The 19622-nt window shown below is 62.4% G+C and overlaps 1 protein-coding gene across 3 annotated transcripts in view; it reads right to left on the bottom strand.

Moving 5' to 3' along the window:
- The window catches only part of SEMA4D (semaphorin 4D), a 62981-nt gene extending 44105 nt beyond the window's left edge, over window positions 1–18876 (bottom strand). The window contains exon 1 of one of the 3 annotated variants that reach the window (XM_077910322.1): window positions 18749–18876. In XM_077910322.1, coding sequence (XP_077766448.1) covers window positions 18749–18783 — 35 coding nt within the window. In that variant the 5' untranslated portion in view covers window positions 18784–18876. Of the gene's footprint in view, window positions 1–14014; window positions 14233–18748 lie in introns of those variants that run through there. The other 2 variants (XM_077910337.1, XM_077910314.1) reach the window with 2 other exon arrangements.
- Window positions 18877–19622: the final 746 nt, after the last annotated feature.

Raw genomic sequence — 19622 nt, 5'->3', positions numbered from 1 at the left:
CCAGGCGCCAGGCACGGCCCCCCACGACGCACACGTGAGAGCCCCGCGCCCGCCGCTGGCCCCCAGGAGGGACCAGAGACACCCGGACAGCCCCTGCCCCGCCCGGCTCTCCTCCAGGACAGCCTGTCCCTGCAGCGGGGCCGCCACCCACAGGGCCCCCGACGGCACTGGTGCCAGCCCTACCTGCAGGCGCGGGGCAACGGGCAGCCCTGGGCGGAAGTGCCACCGGAGCAGCAGCAAACCAGATGGGCCCCGGCCGGCCGCGGGGTCACCAGGAAAGGCCAACCGCTCCTCTTCGACCTTGTGAGGCACTGATGTGGCTTCCCTAGGGGCCGGCTGCCGCCGCCCTCACCCCCAGGTCCCCCAAGGCCTCCACAGACCCTCCAGGCAGCGGAAGCTCTGGGCCGGAAGCTGACGAGCTGCGTGGGGGAGGGGCAGGGGAGGCCTGCAGAGCACCACTGCCAGGCAGCCCGCCAGGCCTGCCCCACCCACCCACCCGCCACCAGCCTGGAGGCAGACCCCTGTCCACACCTGCCCGCAGCTCCCTCCACCCCTAGAGCTGCCCCCCACTGGCAGCCACCCCTCACCCTCCCGGAGACACAGCTGGGGCCCCGACGTCCCTGCATGAGCTCTGGGGGAGGAAGAGGAGCTGGTCAGTCACCCCATACCACCAAGATGTGCGGGCTTGTCACAGGGGCTCTTCCAGCCACAGGATGAGCTGGGGCCATTCTCCTTCTCCTCCTCACCCCCCTTCACACATAAGGAAACTACAGCCCAGACACTTCCAAGAGTCCCACGGCCAGTGGCCATCAGAGTCCGATGCCCGCATCTGCCTGGGCCCCGACCTCAACACCACCTGTAACTACCGCCCCCCCCCCCACCGGGGTGGGGAGCCAACCTTCCCCCTGACATGGGAGAGCCTGAGCCGGGGGCCACATGGAGCTGGTGCACATGGCTGGCCTTGCCAGGTGTCCCATCCAACACCACACACACACTCCCAGGTAGGGGTGCAGCAGGCAACCCCCCCCCCCCCCATGGTCTAAACCGGGCCGGCGGCACTGGGGCCTGCCCCTGGAGTCTGGCAGCTGTGCCTGGCCAATAAACCCACTCAGCAAATCAGGGCTGTGTGGTCCTCATTTCTTCTTCCCAGTTTAAAAACCTAACACAGAGACGGTAAAACTAATCGCCCCCTGCATCCCCGGAGACCACACGGCGAATGGAGAGCAACAGTTCCATGCCCAGAAAACCACGTGGTCCCCAGGTGCATGTTCAAGGTCAAGCAGTCAGGGACGAGGACAAGCCTTGAGGTCAGGCAGTTGGGGACAAGCCTCAAGGTCAGGTGGTCAGGGACAGGGATGAACCTCAAATGACAATACAGCCTCGTTAGCATCTTCTAACTACAAACCCTCTTCCAGGGCCTCTGCTCCTCCCTGACTGGCTGGCGGCTGGCTGTGACCCCTGGCTGTGACCCCGTGGGGGGCGGGCACACCTGGCTACCCACCCCTGTCTGCCCAGGACAGGCTCCCAGCCCAGGATGGCAATCCCACCCAGAGTGTCCCAGGTGACAGAAGGCTCTAGAAACGTTTCAGCCATGGCGAAAGACACTCCTCACCAGATTTCAGAACCAGGTGGATTCTTTTCACAAAACTCAACTCACGGACTGAGAAACTGGAAGCACCTGCCCGAGCTTGCCCGACCCCACTCCCTGCCCCCACACGCAGGTCACTGGGGCCACGTCTCTTCTACCCAGAAAAGCCCGAGGGGAGTCACGTTGGGCAGCCCCTTGCACACCCACCTGCCCCAACCCACCATCAGCAGGCTGGGGCCCTCCACCTTCAGTGGGAAACGATTTTCTGCCTCTGTGGGGGTGCCGGCCGCCAGGCTGCAAACCCCCACCCAGCATGGAGCAGCACCTGCCAGTATCCGCCAGCAGCCACCAGGGTGCAGCCAGACCCGGCGTTCCAGAGGAGTTAGACAAGCGCCAATCACCTACTTCCCTGGCCGCCGCCAACCCACCAGTTCAAAAGGATGTGGGCTCAAACGCTGACCCCCATGTGGCCCCAGCAGCAAGGATCTACAGCCTAAATAGGTAATATCACAGCCCACTACGCTTGCAACGTAAACCATCTGGTCCCTGCTTACTGCTGAGCACGGACGGACACGTAGATCATTAAATGTGATGCGGGGAGGATAAACTGGAGCTCAAATGCTCGTTTACTCACGTAGGAGGCCGTCGGGGAGGCTTGTGCCCAGGAGGGCTGCGGCCCTGCCCCCTGCGCCCACACGTGCTCTCCTCCACACCGGCGGGGCAGCACTACCTGCTTTTCAGGTGAGCTCGCTGGGCCAGGTGCACCTGCTCTCTGAGCCCTGAGCCCCAGGCCGTGGCCCTGTCACAGGTGGGCGAGGGGTGCCTGCTGCCTGCGGGGCTGAGCTCTGCGCCCTGGGCTCATGGGGGCATTTCTAAATCCCTCTTTGGATTCTACTGCATCTCCTGACTGCTTTTGCAATTGGAAAATGCAATTTTTTTGTGAGTTTTTCTTAAAGAACAATCACGATGTTTCCACACATCAGTAGCTTCTCCCAGAGTCTCTCTTGGACCAATCCCCCAGCCCCAGCGGAGGGGAAGGCGGCCCGCGGCCCCAGGGGCGCATTCCCACTGTCCTTAGGGACACATCCGTCCTCCCGGCCCCCCACCGGACGGGGCCGCCCGTGGCCTCTCCTTTCTGTCATCGTCGATGCCTCATTGCTCTCCACGTCTGTGTGCCTGCTGGGGGCTGGTGGTCCAGCTGCCCCCCAAGAGGGATGCATGGGAGGCCCGGGCTGGAGCCGTGTGACCCATGTCAGCTGCCCACTGCTGCCCCCGAGGTCTGAGCTGTGATGGAGCTGGCCCCAAAGCATGGCTGGGGCGTCTGCTGGGCCTCCTGGGAGACGACCGCCCTGGCACATCCCACGCTGTATTCCTTCTACACCTTGTCCCCCAGGAGAGAGCTCACGCAGGAAGAGCTTGCCCGCCACGCAGAGGGGAAGCCACCTCATCTACGCAGCTCCAGCACTCCTGCCTCGGCCTCCAACCTCAGGTCCCGTCCTATCACCGGGCGGGGCGGCACCTGCTCCCCACACACCTGGGGAACTGTGAGGCCACCCCGCGTCCCTGATCCTCCTCCTCGCCTCCAGCACCCGGGAAGGGAGGCCCTCAGCAGGGATGGGGGAGCAGATCTGGGCTGCCTGGGGCACCCGCAGCCCAGGCCCTCATGTCATGGCTCTGACTCTAGCAGGTCCACTGGCAGGCGTGAGTCAGGATGGCCATGGGTCTCCAAGACTGTCAACCACACGGCCTCCTGCCCAAGGAGTGGCCGCGGCTGCATCCCCGGATGTGTAAGTGCTTGCGGCATGAGCCTCTGGGGAGACGAAGGGCCACACGGTCGTCCCGCCCCGACCAGCCGCAGGAGCCAGCAGACCGCGGCCTAAGGACCCGTGCTGACCTCCCAGAGAAAATCACCACACACTCCATGGGTTCAGACATCGATGGGTCATGCCAGCGGCTCTGGGGTTTGCCATCCTGACGCGGGCCCCACTGGGCTGCCGGGCATCCAGTGGAGGGACCCATGCTGCCTTCCCAGCCCCCGGGGCCTCCTGTGCTCCGGGGCTCATGTCCCTGCCTCAGGCTTCGGAGCCGGAGAAGAGGATCAGGATGCACCAGGCCACGCAGGCCACTTTGGCAGAAGCACAGTTTTAAGCAGAAGGCAGCCGAGGAGCGGCACGCACAAGGGCTCGCTGCCTCCCCACGAGCCCGCACGACACACACTTTCGGTCAGCGTGACCCCAGGAAGGCACCAACGTGAGTCTGCCCAGCAAACCTTCCTGAACACCCCGTACTCACCAGTTTCCTATTTGCCTTCTCACAGTTTACTGCCCCAGGAGCCCAAACCGCCCTCCCTTGGCCTTAGCACCTCACAACTTAACCGCTCTTAAGTGATGTATCACCACCACCACCACCACCACCCCCCCCCACCCCCCACCCCCCCACCCCCGTCTAACTGCTTCCTTTGGGTCTTTACTTGCCTGTGAAGCTCCTGTGCATGTGACAATAGTACAACTTGTGTGCCTTTTGTCCTATTAATCTCTCATTTCTTAGTTTAATTCTCAGGCCCCACGGATAGAACCTAAGACAGGAGAGGAGAAGCTTCTCCCTCCCTCAATCTGGTGGCATAGCACCTTAGCATCTTCTTTCCCATCTGCCCTCCTGAGTCTCTCATCAGGCACCTGTGATGACATTTCAGGCCCCTCTGGAGGACCCAGGATCCTGTCCTTAACTCAAGACCCTCAATCACACCTGTGAAGTCCCTTTACCACGTAGGATGACACACGGTTGACCCTTCAACACTGCTTTGAACTGCATGGGTACGGTCCACTCATAGGTGGATTATTTGGGGTACGCATAGGGCATACCCTGCATGTCCTTTCCCCTCCCCATGGTTCCCTTGACGACATCTCCCCCCCCTCCCCCCGTGACTTTACGCCAAGAACAGAGCACAGGATGCATTCCACATGCAAAACATGTGTTAACTAACTGTGGATGTCACAGGTGAGGCTCCTGGTCAACAGCAGGCTTTTGGGGAACATGGAAGCTCCCCTCCCCCACACCGTTCAAGGTCAACTGCAGGGCAGGTTCCAGGGGTGAGGAGGTGGACGAGCCTGGGGCCGGTGTGCAGCCTCCTGCAGCCCCCAGGGCTACTTGATATGGCCCCGCATGATGAGCACAGCTCCCAGCTCTTGTAGAAAAAGTGAGGTTTGTGGATTTAAAACTCCCAGTTTCTTCCTGCAGAGAAGTAACAGGCAACTGGGATCCTGGGATGTCCAGACCACACCTGTGTGCCTCCTGTGAGCTCCAGCCCACCTGGGTGCCCTACAGAACGGGGTACTACAGGGCTGGGGGTGGGGGGCAGCAGGGTGCACACCTTCCGCGGGGGCTGGGGGTCTGGTGCTGGGGGTGGGGGCCCAGGGCTGTGGGGGGCGGCAGGGTGCACACTTTCTGGGGGCTGGGGGTAGGAGTCCATGAGGGAGGTGCCAACACGGTCGAGTGCGCCCTGAAACCAGGGGCAAGGCACCCACCAGGTAATGTGAGTTTTAGGGACGTGGGCAGAATAAAAATGTGACTGAGTGTTAACAAGGAGAGGCAAGTAACAAGGAAACCAGCACATTCCAAGGCCGGCCTGGCCCGACTGGTCTTTCAGATGCAAATTCTACCCCAATTCTGGAAGGTTTACAAGCACCCCGTGGAGAGCCAGGCCAGAGGAATTCCCCAGAACAAGCGCTCACAGTTCCCAGCCACAGGCACTCCCCCCACTGGGTCCTTCTACGAAGCCCCTCAACCCCAGAGGCCTCTTCAGGCAGGCGCTGCGGGGTCTCTGGGGTGGGGGGCCCGGTCCCACCCCCCACCCACCCCAGGGGCTGCACCAGCCCGTCTCCTGAGCCAGACAGGCCAGGGCGCCTGGCATGACCCTCGTGGTGCCAAGTACGATGCAGTGGGGACCCCGGACGGCACCTGGCCGGCCCCCGTGTGCAGAGCCAGCAGGGCCGGGAGCCTGTCCTACTGACCCCAGCCACCTGCCCCCCGCCACTCCCAAGATGCCCACGGCCTTCGCTGGCTTCCCTGCAGAGCCCATGAGACGCTGAGACACATCTGCTGTGACGCATCCACGGGGACCTGGACGAGCCATCCAGGCCACTGAGCGCCCGCCCAGAATCACAGACAGACTCCCCCGGCCCTAGAGCTGGCCACTCATGCCTTGGTCACGGGTGGGGGGGGGAGGATGCCCACCTGCCCACTCAGCTCGCTTGTCCACAGCGGAGCTGCAGAGCCGGGAAAGCACAGGGCCGTCCACAAGAATGATGAGAAGCGCAGGGATGGGCGGGGACCCGGCCTCCCCGTGCCAGGGTGCCCGGTCAGTGAGGGGGGATGGCCGCACGTCACCCCACTTCTTCAGGGGCCTGAACGCCATCACACGCCCGAGGCCTGAGAACAAGATCAAACTCAGATCCAGACGCGTCTTGGCACCCAGGGTTGGTACACGCTCCTGATTCTTCCAGCAGGAAAAACCCCGCTGGACTCCTGCCAACAAGCCAGACCCCTGCCGCCCGCCCAGCCGGCCTCACCTCTCCAGGGCCGCGCTCGCCGCAGTCCCCGACCCACGCTGGCCGCGGAGGGACAGCGCTCAGGACCCGTCTGGCCCCACCGCCCCCTGCTTGCGGGGGCCTGACCTGCAGGGCGTCTGTCCTGGCACCACGAGGTGTCCAGGGCACAGTGTGGGGGGGGGCGGGGACCAGCCACGGGCACCACAAGGGACCCTTCAGCAACAGGACAAGGCCCCGCGGGGAGCCCCCCTCGGGCCGTGGAACACGCTTGCCCCATTCTCTCCCTATCAATGGCAGGCTGTGCGGGATGTGGGCCTGATTGTTCTCCTGTGTGGGCCCATTGAGGGCCCCGGGGGGCCTGGCCCAGGAGGGGGAAGGAACACCACTCCCTCGGGAAGAAGGGGACCAGGAACCACGAGAGGGCAAACAAGGGGTCCCGCCGAGAGCCTGAGGGTCACACAGGCCAGGCCACAGCTGGTCCCTGATGTCTTGGGGCTCCAGGCCGAGGAAGGGGGAGCTGCTCCCCGGCAGGCTCTCCTGAGGGGCCCTGGGTGACCCCTCTGAACCTCAGTGTCCAGCCTGGGAAACATGGACAGTCGGGGCACCCAGGCTGGCAGTCAGGGCAGGGGAGGCAGGGACGCAACCACGGCACAGTTGGGCACAACGAGACTCAGCTAGGAAACCAAACCAAGGGCTGACCACGGCCCCTCCGCACGGCCCCCGTGCTAGCCACCTGTGAAGGGTGGACAGGGCGTCCCCAGGACCCTGCGGACCTGGACAGGGAACAGGGAGGGGATGGGAGTGCCCACAGCTGGTCATGAACACACCCGAGCACATGGGCAGCAGGCAGGGAGGCCCCCACTGTGGCCCCAGACAACTGCGTGCCCCACCATGGGAGGACGCGGGCCAGGGACGCGGCCGCACAGATTGGTGGCCGAGGGCACTGACCTCTGCGGGCCAACCACAGTGCCACTGAGCCACTAGGACAGAGGGCTGGCATATGGGACGCGTCCAGTGCTGAGGGATGCAGGCCCTGCCTGGAAGGGCCCCACCTGGTCCCAGGCACCTGCTCCAGGGACCTCTACCCTGCCCCGAGCCTTTGGGGACGGCACTGAGCACCAGGCCCGGGAGCAGCAGCGAGACAGGCAGGGCGGCCACAGCAGGTGCTCGCATGGGTCCTGTGGGGGGACTTGTGCCCTGGCCAGCGGCATGGGGCAGCTCCAAGCGGTGCCGTCGGAGCCCAAGAGGCCGCGCTCCAGGGCACGTGTGCCGGGGGAGCCGGGGCTACACGGTCAGGACAGTAGACACAGCGAGACTGCACCCAGCATGGGCTGCCAGGGGCCTCCGTCGTGCCAGCATCACAAAAACCCTTTACTCTGTCGTCAGGAGAGGCTCACAGCGCTTCTGGCTTCACGGCTGTCCCGAGGCCACAAACTCAAGTATTCCTCGTGCTCTGATTGGAATCGCACCAAATCTGGTAGCAGATTTGCTACCTGGAGACTCTCCTCAAGTCTGCGACACGCCCTGAAACCGAGGATATTTTCACAGATCAGCACTAATGAGCCGCCCGTGTAAAGACGAGCTGCTGAATTCAGTCTCATCCCCGTCACAAAGGTGCTCGGTGCGGGCTCCGCGGCCCAGCTCAGAGTGGGCGCACCCAGCGGGACCCTGGGCCCAGCGCCCACCCAGGGCTCAGTAAGGAGCCAGGGAGGGCTCTACTTGCACCAGCCTGCCTCAGGTACGTGCTTCGCTTCCTGAGAAAGGAGGCGGCCACCCCACTGCACAAACTTCGGCCAAGTGAAAACCAGCGGGCTCGTGCTCAAGTTCACATCTTAGCATCAGTTTCGAGCATCAGTCCACACCCTGAGCCCAAGGATGCACCACGTGTAACTCTGCCACTGGAACCCGGTCCTGTCACAGCACCTGCCAGGCTGTGGAGAGGCCTGAGGGGCACAGAGCGGCCTGCCTCAGTTTCACCAGGAGCAGTCCAGATATCACCCTTTCTCGGAACCTGGCCCTCGCCGTGCGGGCCACCCCGACACGGGCTTCTGTCCTGGAGACCCCTCCCCTGCACAAGGCCACGCCAACCCCCTTGTCTCTGCCCTCTGCTGGGGCACCTTCCACCAGCCACACGAGCCACACGCTCCTCACCCTTCAAACACACCCAGGCCCTCTGGGTAAGTGGCCCTGATCTCCCCGGAAGGACGAGTTCTCCATGGACAGGCCACAGTGGGGTGCTCCCTGGGGGTCTGCACGGTGGGGAGGGGCTGCATCAGGGTCCCAGCTTGAGAAGGGGGCAAAGGAGCCCAGGGGCGGGAGGAGAGGCCAGCACCCTGCAAGCCTGGGGGCTCCTCCTTGGGGCTGTAGGGTCCCTAGTGCCCGGCCCCCAGGCCCCCAGCCTCCCAACCCTCCACTCACTGATGGCGGCCCGTCCTCCTCCCAGACTTCTCGCCAGTCCAGTGCCTCCTGCCCCTCCTGCCTCAGCCCTTCCTGCGGGGCCTGCACCCATACCCCGTGAGCTCGGGCCCCCTGCTCCCTGGCACAGGCTGGGGCCAGGGTGACCACCTCCCGCAGGGGCCCCCTGCCCTGAGCACAGGGAGTAGTGGACATGGTGGGGGGGGTGTCTCCCCAGGCTCCCATGTGCTGAAACATGTGCTGAAACATGTCTCTTCCCCACCAGACATGCTGCTCCAGCACCTGTACACGTGCACGTCCTTCAGCTGCGGGGGTGAGTCTGCCACCGGCCAGGCAGGGGCCCCGGGAGCCCAGAGGTGTCCTTCCTCACCTGCTCGCCAGCATGGCCTCGGCCTGCAGCTTCCTGCCCTCCTCCCAGGGGACCTGCTGTCTCTCCTCCCCCTCCTCCCAGGGAGCCCACTCCCCCTTCTCCTCCCCCTCTTCCTACCTCTCCTCCTCCCCAAGGAGCCTGCTTTCCTCCTCCCCCTCCTCCTCTCCCCCTTCCAAGGGGGCCTGCTCCCCATCTTCCTCCCATCCTCCCCAGGGGGCCTGCTCCCCTCCTCCTCCCCCCCCCCTCCTCCCAGAGGCCTGCTTTCCCTCCTTCTCCCCTCCTCTCCTTCCTCTCCCTCCTCCCAGGAACTTGCTCCCCCTCCTCCTCTTCTCCTCCCAGGGGCCAACTCCCCATCCTCCTCCCCCTCCTCCCAGGGGGCCTGCTCTCCATCCTCCCCTCCTGCCCACAGGGTGTACTCCCCATTTTTCTCCCATGGAGAAGCTCCCAGGTCACCCTCTGCTGACCTCAGAGCAGATGGGCCACAGTCTGGTCCTGGGAAGACTCCAGTCACACTGGTATTTGGGAAAGAAGTGAGCCTGCCTTGTACTGTGGACCCTGCCCCCCCCAGGCCTGCCAGCCATGAAGCAGGCTGGGCGGCCCCCAGCATGAGCTACTGAAGGAGGACTTGTGTGGGGCAGAGAGTGAGTGGACAGCCTGGGCCTGCGGTGCCCACACCCACCCCACCCCACTCCAGCTGAGGCCAGCGTCCTCAGGTGCTAGTCCTCAGTCCTGTGTGGGGTGCAGCGCATGGAGCTCCAGGGACACCTCCACCCGCTGTGTGGGCAGGGCCAGGGTCAAAAGAGGGTGAGTGCAGGCAGGACCTCTCCAGGCTCCCGGCATGGAGGGGGGTGCACCCCAGCTTGGGTGGCAGAAGCCCAGGCACAGACTGTGTAGGGCGAACACGGAGGCATTTGGAGGACACCAGGGATGTCTGAGGACAAAGGGTGCTGCTGCTCAGAGGGCCTGAGCCAGTGACTGATATGATGAGGGTGCCCAGTCAGACACAATACCCAGCTGCGACATGTGTGCACTGGCTCCGACAACTGCATACAGCGATGCAACTGCATCTCTCCTGTGCACACGAGCACCCCTGCTGTGCACACGCACCCCTCCCATGTATGCATGTACCCCCGCCATGCACACACTACTCCCCTGCACATGCACACGTGTGCCCACCTGTCGTGCACATGCACCCCTCCCATGTATGCATGTACCCCCGCCATGCACACACTACTCCCCTGCACATGCACATGCGTGCCCACCTGCCGTGCACATGCACCCCTCCCATGCACACGTGCACCCCTGCCGTGCATACATATACCCCACCGTGCACAGGCACCATCCATGTACACACACACACTGCCACATACATGCACCCCCCCCACCATGCACACACACTGCACCCCCAGGCACATGCACACTCCTGCCATGCACGCGTACCCCCCACATGCACACGCACACCCCCACATGTGCACACATGTCCCACCATCCACAAAGAAAAGCACTCATGCACGGAAGAAACCCAGGCCATGGCCAACATGATGGTGGAGCCACTGGGATGTACTATGGGGCCACTCCCCCGTGGTGACCCTGTGTGTTCAGGGCCTTGTTCCTCAGATGCTACTGCTTCACTTATTTCATAAACCTTTAAAACTCTGTGTGTGCCGAGGAGTAGTTTAATGCAGTGTGACTGTCCCTCTGTCCCTTGCGTCTGGCTCCCCGCTGCACCTACACCACACTGACCTCTCTGCTGCCCCTGGCAGCACAGCTATCCTGTGTCCACCCAAATCATCCTCTGCCCACAAGCCATGGGAACGTGTCAGTGTGCACACGGGCTCACAGGTGCACACCCAGGATTGTCGCCATAACATCTCACCGTGTCCCGGAGCACAGGAAAGGGGGTTCCTTCCTCAGCTGTGGAAACATACCACACAGCCGCTATCAGTGAGACACTGGTGCACCAAAGGCACCCAGGTCAGTGGGATGGATGCGAGAACCCCCAAAGGGAACCCACGTATGTGAGCCCAGGACACCTTGCAGACTGGAAGCTCAACTCACTGGCCGACTACTTGGTGTGGCACAGTGGAAGGACATAAAATCAGGCTCCTCCGCCCTCAAAAATCTGATCCCACATTACGCGAGAGCATACTAGATGCGCTCAAGAGCTGATGCAAAGCAACAATCGCCAGGCAATCGAGAGACAGCCTGGGTGATCTTCCCGGCAGACCCGGGAGCCAGAAACCAGAGGTGACGAGAGACACACTGAGAGTCAGCTGCAAAATGACCTCATGTTGGTGGCAAATGACACAGTGACCCAAGAAAGGACCAAACAACAGAGCGGGGAGCCCGTATCTTCAGGGCAGAAGGGAATTACCCACGCCCGTGAACATCTACAGACGGGCGAGGAAGGACACGGGCCCAGAACACGAGTGGATGATTCACACACAGAGGGATCGCTGCACCTGTGAGCGAAGAGCCCACCTTGGCGGCGCGGGGCCCGCACGTCCTGCAGCTCTGCCCCTTGCAGGCCGACGGGTCAGGCAGTCCCCTCGTGCCCGCCGCGCTCAGGGCGGGCACACGGCCTCACGGGGAGGCAGCAGCTGTCAGACACCCGCGCAGATGCATGTGGCACAATCTGTAGAACAAAGAGGCGCCCCCCGACCCCGACCCAGCGGTACCTCTCCCTGAAGGCCACGCACTGAATTACAGTCCCTGCGTGTGGCCACCCTATTTAGGGCAGCACTGTTTACACTGGCTGCGTCTTCCCTTCCTGTGGCGTCTCTAACAAATGACCATAAACTGGGTGGCTCAGAACAACAGAAATCTATTCTCCCGCAGTCCTGGAGGCCGCAAGTCTAAAATCGGTCTTGCTGGGCTGAAATGATGGGGTCAGCAGGGCCGTGCCCCTCTGGGGGCTCTGGGGGAGGACCCCCTCCCTGCCTTCTCCAGCTTCTGGTGGCTGCCGGCATCCCTTCATTCGCGGCCATGGCATTAGTCAGGGTCCCCAGGGGCACAGAATCGATGGGATGTACACACAGAAAGAGATTACTTATTATAAATCATATCACATGGTCCTGCAGGCTGATTGGTCCTGATATGTGCAGTCGGCAAGCTGGACACCCCAGGGGAGCGGAGGACATGAGTCCTAGCTGCAGTCCAGATCTGGGAGCCAGAGATGACAGCGACCCAGCTCAGAGCAGCTGCGCAGCCAGCACGGGAATTCTCACTTACACCACCTCTCAGCTCCGTTCAGGCCCTCGACTGATTGGACGAGGCCCACCCTCATTGAGGATGACAATCTGCTTTACTCGGTCTTCTGATTCAAACACTAATCCCATCCAGAAACACCCTTGCAGACATGCCCAGATCCCACTGGACCAAGTATCTGGGCACCGGCGGCCAGCCAAGCTAACACCTAAAACCAGCCACTGTGCCCATGCAACTCCGACCTGTCTTCTGTCCTCACGTCATGTCCTCCTCTTGTCCTCAACGGCCTGACTCCTGCCTCACTCTCAGAAGGTCACTGTGGTGCATTGAGGGCCCACCAGGCCACCCAGGATCTCGTCCCCATGTCAACACCCTTCATGGAACCACACAGGCACAGACCCTGTGTCTAGACATAGCTGCACCCAAAGTTCCAGGGACCGGAGCCTGACTTTGTTGACGGCCGTTCTCGAGTTCACAAGGGACCACAGGTCTAATCCGGGAGCGTGGGTGAGTGGCTCCGCGTGGGACCCAGTGCTAGGTCATAAAGGAACCCTGGCCAGGGGGTAATCATCCCTCTTCCCAACCCGATACAGCCACGAGGACAAGATGCAGCACCTCCTGTCTGTAACAGAGGCACCGGCCTCTCTCGGGTTACAGGGAGGCAGGGTGCAGACCCTGGCTACTGTGTGCCTGCAAAAATGAGCATCCCCTGGCCTCAGATGGGGCGGGGAGGGGGGTCGTCCACGACTCCAGGTAGTCACTTATCCCTTTCCTGGGAGATAGGCACGAAGAGTGTCGGTGCTGAGGTCTGCCCCGGAGCAGGGAGGCGCCTCCTTCCTAAGAGCCCCCCGCTCCCACACCACACAGGCTGTGCACCGTCCTAACAGCCAGCCAGGGCTCCCCTGTGGCTGGCTCTGCCTCCCCCACACACCCCCTTCCCCCCGCCAGCCTCCAGAGGCCTATGTACCCAACAGCTCCACCGGGGTGCACCCTGGGACGTGTGCCCTAAGCAGCCCACCCTCGCCGCCCCGCACACACAGCCACCGAGACCCCTCCCCACCTCCATGCCACGTCCCACCCCCGGGTCGTAACATGCTCCCCGAGGGCCGTCCATCCTGATTCCCACACAGCCAGCTTCACCTGACGGATAGACGGACAGATGGATGGATAGATGGAGGCTCTTTGACAGCAAGCAGCCCACCCGTCTGGAGACCCACACGCTGCTGCAGCAGGTGCCCACCCATTGGCAGGTCCGCAGACATCGTCCAGTGCCAGGCTTAGGGCCCCAGGCCTTCCTCCCCTCCATGCCTCACCTGACCCCGAGCCTGCCACCCCACCTCCCAAGGTTGAGACACTTCCTAGGGGCTCGGGGAGCTGCCCCCACGGGACCCTCCATGCTTCCAGCTGCTCTGCCCAGCCCCGGGGCATCCTCGACCCCCACCCACCCCGATCAGTCAGCAAGTCCCCCAACTCTGCTCCCGGGGAAGGCCCAGCCGGCCATCCTCCCACCCTGGCTGCTGTAGCCAGCCGGCCTGTGCCACCACGTCCTCTCCAGACCACCTCGCAGCCCCCCTGCCCCCACCATGTCCCATGCCCCAGAAGCCGTGGGCCACCCAAACCCTTGGCTCTGGGCTCCCACCTCGGCATCCCCAGTGCCAAGCAGCTCCCAGGTCCCTCTTGTGCCCGAAACACGGGAGGCCCGCTGCAGCCTCAGTGCCTTTGTGGCTGCTGTTCCCTCCCACCTGGAGCGCTATCCCCAAACCCAGGCGCAGCCCGTCTCCCCTTCCCCAACCACCCTCCTCAGCGAGGCCCTCCTTCCCGGTGTGCCCTCCGCTGGGCTTCCCTCCTGTGCTCCCGGGACCACCTCACGGCTCGTAACCCACTTACTGGTCCCGCGGTCTCTCCGTCCTCCCCGACACCGGAGTGCACACCCCATGCGGAGGCCCCAGTGCCCAGCAGGGGAGGTCAGCGCACAGACGGGGTCTGGAGGGGCCAGAGGGGAGCCGGGGCTTGCCGCCCTGGGCCAGCCAGGCCATCCCAATGCCGCGCCCAGGCCGTGTGTGCCCCAGACGGCAGCGGGCCGAGGGGAGAGCCTGGGGACGGGCATGTAGACGAGAACGCGGCTGACGCCCCAGCAGCGGGTGATGAAAGGCCCGTTTCACTGGCTTCACCCACGAGCATGACAGCAGCGCCGGAGCAAAACGGGCCATTGTGGGATATAAATAGCCCAGCCAGATGTGGACCCGCCTGCAGGGTGCTCCCCAGGGCTCCAGCCCAGCCCCCCATCAGCGGGGCCCCGGGAAGCCACAGCAACCCTGCACCCAGAGACAGGACAGGGTCCCCTGCTGACCCCCCTCCCGCCAGGACAGGGTCTTGTGCCCATCCCCCTCCCCCCAGGACAGGGTCCTGCGCCCATCCCCCTCCTGCCAGGACAGGGTTCCGTGCCCATTCCCCTCCTGCCAGGACACAGCCAGTGGTTTGCCGATGCCACTGCCACGCAGCGTGTGCAGGAGGTGGTCATGTAGAGGCCAGGCTGCGGGCCATGGCTCGGCCCCTTATGCACAGTACACAGGGACACAGGCTCAGGGATCGGGGAGCCAGGGTGGCCCTTCAGGGACCGAGCACGTTCACAAAGCAGGGGGCTGGGTCCCCCCGCAGGAGATGCAGTCTGAGCACCAAGCCCATGTCTCTGGCAAGGGTTGCCCCCCATGAGTCAGTGCGGCAGGGATGCAGGACCAAGGAGGCTCACAGAGGCTCTTGCCCTATACTCCAGGCCCCAAGGATCCATGACGAATCAGCATCCCCACCCCGGGCCGGCCTGACAGATGCGGGAAGTCACAGAAGTGGTCCAGGGCGCCTGTGTGGCTCCGTCTCTGAAGCGTCTGCCTTCAGATCAGGTCATGATCTCAGTGTCCTGGTATCGAGTCCTGCATCGGGCTCCCTGCTTGGCAGGGAGTGTGCTCCTTCCTCTGCCCCTCCCCCTGTTCGTGCGCACATGCGCTCGCACTCTCTCTTTCTCTCTTAAATAATAAGTAAAATGTTTAGAAAAAAAAAAAAAAGCAGTCCAGATCCGTGCTTCCAACAGAAATGCCAGGTGAGCCACATGTGTCGTTTCAGATGCACCCAAAAGTCACATTGAAAGAGTAAGAACAAACAGGGGATGTTAGCTCTTAGAACATATTTCGTTTAGTCCAATACACATCCAAAGCACGATCACAGGAAGCTCCCAGCATCATGAACAGAACCACCTCCGGTCAGTCCCTCCTGACCCTGGGCCTTTACAGCCTGTGCTGTTATCCACGCCCATAGCTCTCACCGGCCGCTGCACCAGCTCCGTGGCCCCATGGTGTCGGACTGTGCAGCAGGTGTGACGCATGAGCAAGTGGTATCGTCCCCGTGAGGCTCTGATGTCAGAGCCAGTGCAGGACCAGCTGTGGCCGACAGCGTGGCAGCTCCTGGTCACCAAAGACCCAATGGGGTCAGCGCTGTGCGGCTGTCACAGCCAGAGGGCCTGCCCCCCAGTCCTGGCTCCAAGGAGCCCCGGCCTCAGCAAGGTGCACCCACAGCTCCGCCCACGCCTCATCAGCGGCCTGTCGGTTGGCCTGTCGCTCAGTCTGTACCGTGGGCCTTGGGTTGGACTTTGGGCTAAGACCATGTGCAGACCCGAGTTGGGAGGAAGTTGGTTCCACACTGATGTTAACCAGTCGTGAGATGTGAGCCCCTCACGTACACAGTCTTCAGACACGAAAAGTCCAGACCGCTCACCGTCAGATCAGCGCCATGGGACCCTGGGCGCCCTCAGGGGTGGTCCTGGGCCACGTGGGGGTGACCGCATCCGGGGCTGCAGCTGGACCGCCAGACAGACCCTCCCAGGTCCTCAAACACACACAGCAGTCTCTCTCCCCGCGCTGCAGGACACCGCACGCCACCTGCTGTGCACGAAGCACCCATCCCACGGACGGTGGCCCCCCCACAGATGCCCCCCGCCCCGACAGCCAGGTGGCTCGCGCCACGGCTCGGCAAGACCGTGGGATTGTTAGCTATCTGGCGCCAACACAACAAAGGTGCTCAGGGCAGATGGCTCTCTGCCTCCCATCAGCGCGTCTGCCCAGGCTGTACGACTTTGGGTGTAACAGAAAAATTGCAGGTGAGACATAAAATTACATCCACTGCAGACAGGCGTCCCTGTGGACCCTATCCCAGGAAGCCACGGAGGCCCTCTGGGCCCGTTGGGTCACATGCTCCAGGGAAGCTCACCTACAGGTGGCACCCCCTGCACCCCGACCATCGGCCCTCGAAGCCAGCCTCCCAGACGGCTGGTCCCTGTGACACGGGCAGCACCCCTTCGGGGTTCAGGCTGTGTCTCTTGGACCCTCGTCAGACGGATGGGCCATGCTGGTGAGGGAAGGTTGCCTCCACTCTGTCCCCACACAGAGAACCCACTGATGCAAAGCTTCCTCCAAACCACCTCAGGCTAGGAAAGCAAATCCCTCACGTGAGCCGCTTTTCTGCTCGAACACGCATTCTAGAATCTACTTTTAAATATAAGTGTTCTCTTTTAATGTGCCTTTTGCAAGCAGACGATTTGTGATGTGAAAGGTTAACGCCAGAGCAGGGGGTTTTCTGACATGGGAGGGAGAGCCCCCTTGGCCCCCCGAGTCAGGGTAGGCCAGGGTAGGCCAGGCTAGGCCCCCAAGAGCCGCAGCAGGGCAGGCTTCCTGGGGAGGATGCGGTGGGGGGACTCAAACCTCCCATGGACTGCAGACTTCTGGGGCTCAGTCTCAGGGGTCATGTGTGCAGGAGCCAGGGCTCCCATTACCAACGGGAAGCCTCTTCTAGAAGCAACACGGCCCAGGACCATCCGGAACCTTGCAGAGGCCTATGCTGGCTACGGGTAAGGACTGGGATCGGGGACAGGGGTTCACAGCCGAAGTTCCCATTCCAGTGGACACTCAGTAGGGCATAAAATTAAGAGAGGCCCTGGAGAGAGGATTAAGAAACATAGCTCGGCCCCCAGGATCCCTGGGTTAGAGATGCTGAGCACACAGCGGCTGAGCACACAGCGGCTTCTGTGCACATGCAGCCTCCCCGGGGGGCCGAGGTGCGGTTCTATAGCAGACAGAAGATTCACAGGCTGGATTTAAGGGACACGGGGTAACAGTCAGTGACCTGCTTCTCCTGGCAGCTGATTCAACTCGGTCTGGTCAGGATGGGAAGCTGTCAGGCTTGGCTGAGACCCGGCTACAGCTCCAGAAGCTGCAAGCACCCTGACTCCACCTGACGCTGTCTGCAGAGCCCATGACGGGTGCGGGTGCGGAGCCGCACAATGAACACCGGGCGGCAGGCCCTGGGAACTCAGCTTCTCGCCGGTGCAGACGTGGGGACATCTCACCAGCTCCACCCTGAAGCCCAGGTATGGTGCAGAAAGTAGGGTCCCTGGCCATTCAGTATTGACAACAGGGGCACCTGCCACGCTAGAAGTGGTCCCCACGCTCTCGCCTCGTGTGGGCGTGAACAGCAACGAGAGACTGACCCAACGCAGAGGTGGTTTTCCTGGTGGCACATCTACATAACACGAGCCCTGCCTTCTTTACAAGACAGAATCTTTTATAAGACGATGGATGTGGGGGCCTAGGGGGCTCAGTGGGTGACACGTCTGCCTTCAGCTCAGGTCATGATCTCAGGGTCCTGGGATCAAGTCCCACATTGGGCTCCCTGCTTGACAGGGAGGCTGCTTCTCCCTCTCCCTCTGCTGCTCCTCCTGCTTGTGCTCCTTCTCACTCTCCCTCTCAAATAAATAAATAAAATCTTTAAAAAATAAAGCTGTTGGAAAATATTACAACCGAGGGAATGATCACAGCCCGAGAAAGCAGGCTGCAGTCAGGGCGGAAGCCCCCCGCTCAGAGCAACCAGCCAACAGCAGCCGGCACGGAGGGCTGGCCACACCGTCCAGAAGCACCTGCAGCTCGCACCTGCTGCAGCCCACACAGCCCCTGCCTCCGCCACGCCAGCCCTCCTCAGGGACAGGCTCCGTCCCCCAGGAAGCCACCCTGTGGGGCCCTCAGAGGCTTCCTCTTTCTGCTCAAAGTCACGACCCCTCGTTTGGTGCTGCTGGTTTGGGGAGAGCCGGGCCAGACCCGTCGTCCCCACGCACTGCGGGGGCAGGAAGAGCAGGAGTCACACTGACACACGTCAAACCTGCTGGTCCTGCTGTGACTCAGGCCCCTTGCAGGTTCAACCTGCACAAAGCAGAGGCTTCAAACAGAATCACACTTGAGTCTTGCATCTGCTGGGAGCAGGGGGTGCAGGGGCCGGGGCTGGGGGTGGTCCGTATCCTCCTGGAGGACAGGCCAGGCCAAGTCCTGGCCACCACCACAGGGGCCCAGCGCATCCCGCAGAGAAGGTCCTGCTCTGCTCAGCAGATGCTCACGACTACAATGCATGCCCAGGGACGCCAAACGATGGAGCATCTCTTGCCTCTTCTCAGATCTACTTCACTGCTTGGCGCTGAGCCCTACCAGCTGCTGAAAACCTCTCACACGGTCGACACAGCCCCAGGCACATGAAAATGACCCGGTGCACACTGTCCCAGCACGGCAGAGTGCCAGCTGGGTGACTCACCTCCACCCAAGAGACAAGACTGGGAAAGTCCACATGGGGTGCTTGCCCTGCCCCCCATGACCGGATTCTCAGCCCTCGTGTCCCACAGGGCGCAGGCCAGTGAGGACCTCAGGCCCACTGGAAACTGTGGCTCAGCCAAGGGCAGGACAGTTGTCAAAAGGTCGTTTAAAAAAATAACCACGGGTTAAAAATGTTGTTTGACTCATTACTCATGAGGAACCAATGAGGTGTTCCAGACTCTTCAAAGGAGAAGTAGAGAACGGACGGGGGAGGGTGGGGGAGGCGGGGGGTGACCGCTTGAGGGGGACGGGACTTCCCTGGGATGACAGAGTGTCCTGGAACCAGGCGGTGGCTGCACCACACTGGGAATGTCCCAAATGCCCCTGGACTGTGCACTGAAACATGGTCAGCCCCATAAGACACTGGGTGAAGGAATCCTGGAACTGCCTCCAGCAGGTGCAAAGCGGCCCTTCCCGGGGGACGAAGTCCACGGTGCGGCCAGTGGACAGGACGCATGCGCATCCCTGCCGAGGGGTCCGTCCACATGGCCTTTGACTGTGTGCAGCGTCGGAAACTGGACAAAGACAAATGTCAGGGGCTCTGACGCTCCACTCACACCCGCTCACTGCACCATCCCAGGTGGGGAGCGGGGAGGGGCGGGGCTTTGGGACCCGGGCCAGGTGAAGGTGCAGAGTGAGATGGGGAGGAGTGTGCGGGGAGAAGGAGCCTGGGGCACGCTCCGGGGCAGCTGACACGCAGACTGCCAAATGCGCGCACAAAAGGAAAGATCCCCCCACTCCCTCAGAAGAAAAGCCACAGTGACGGCTCAGGTCTGAGCTCACCCATCTTCCAAAATAAGGAAGCCTGACACCAA

Source organism: Canis aureus, chromosome 1 (assembly GCF_053574225.1).
Source record: "Canis aureus isolate CA01 chromosome 1, VMU_Caureus_v.1.0, whole genome shotgun sequence".
Taxonomy (NCBI): domain Eukaryota; kingdom Metazoa; phylum Chordata; class Mammalia; order Carnivora; family Canidae; genus Canis; species Canis aureus.
Note: the sequence above shows the minus strand (reverse complement) of the source record. Positions and strands in the feature narration are given on the sequence as shown.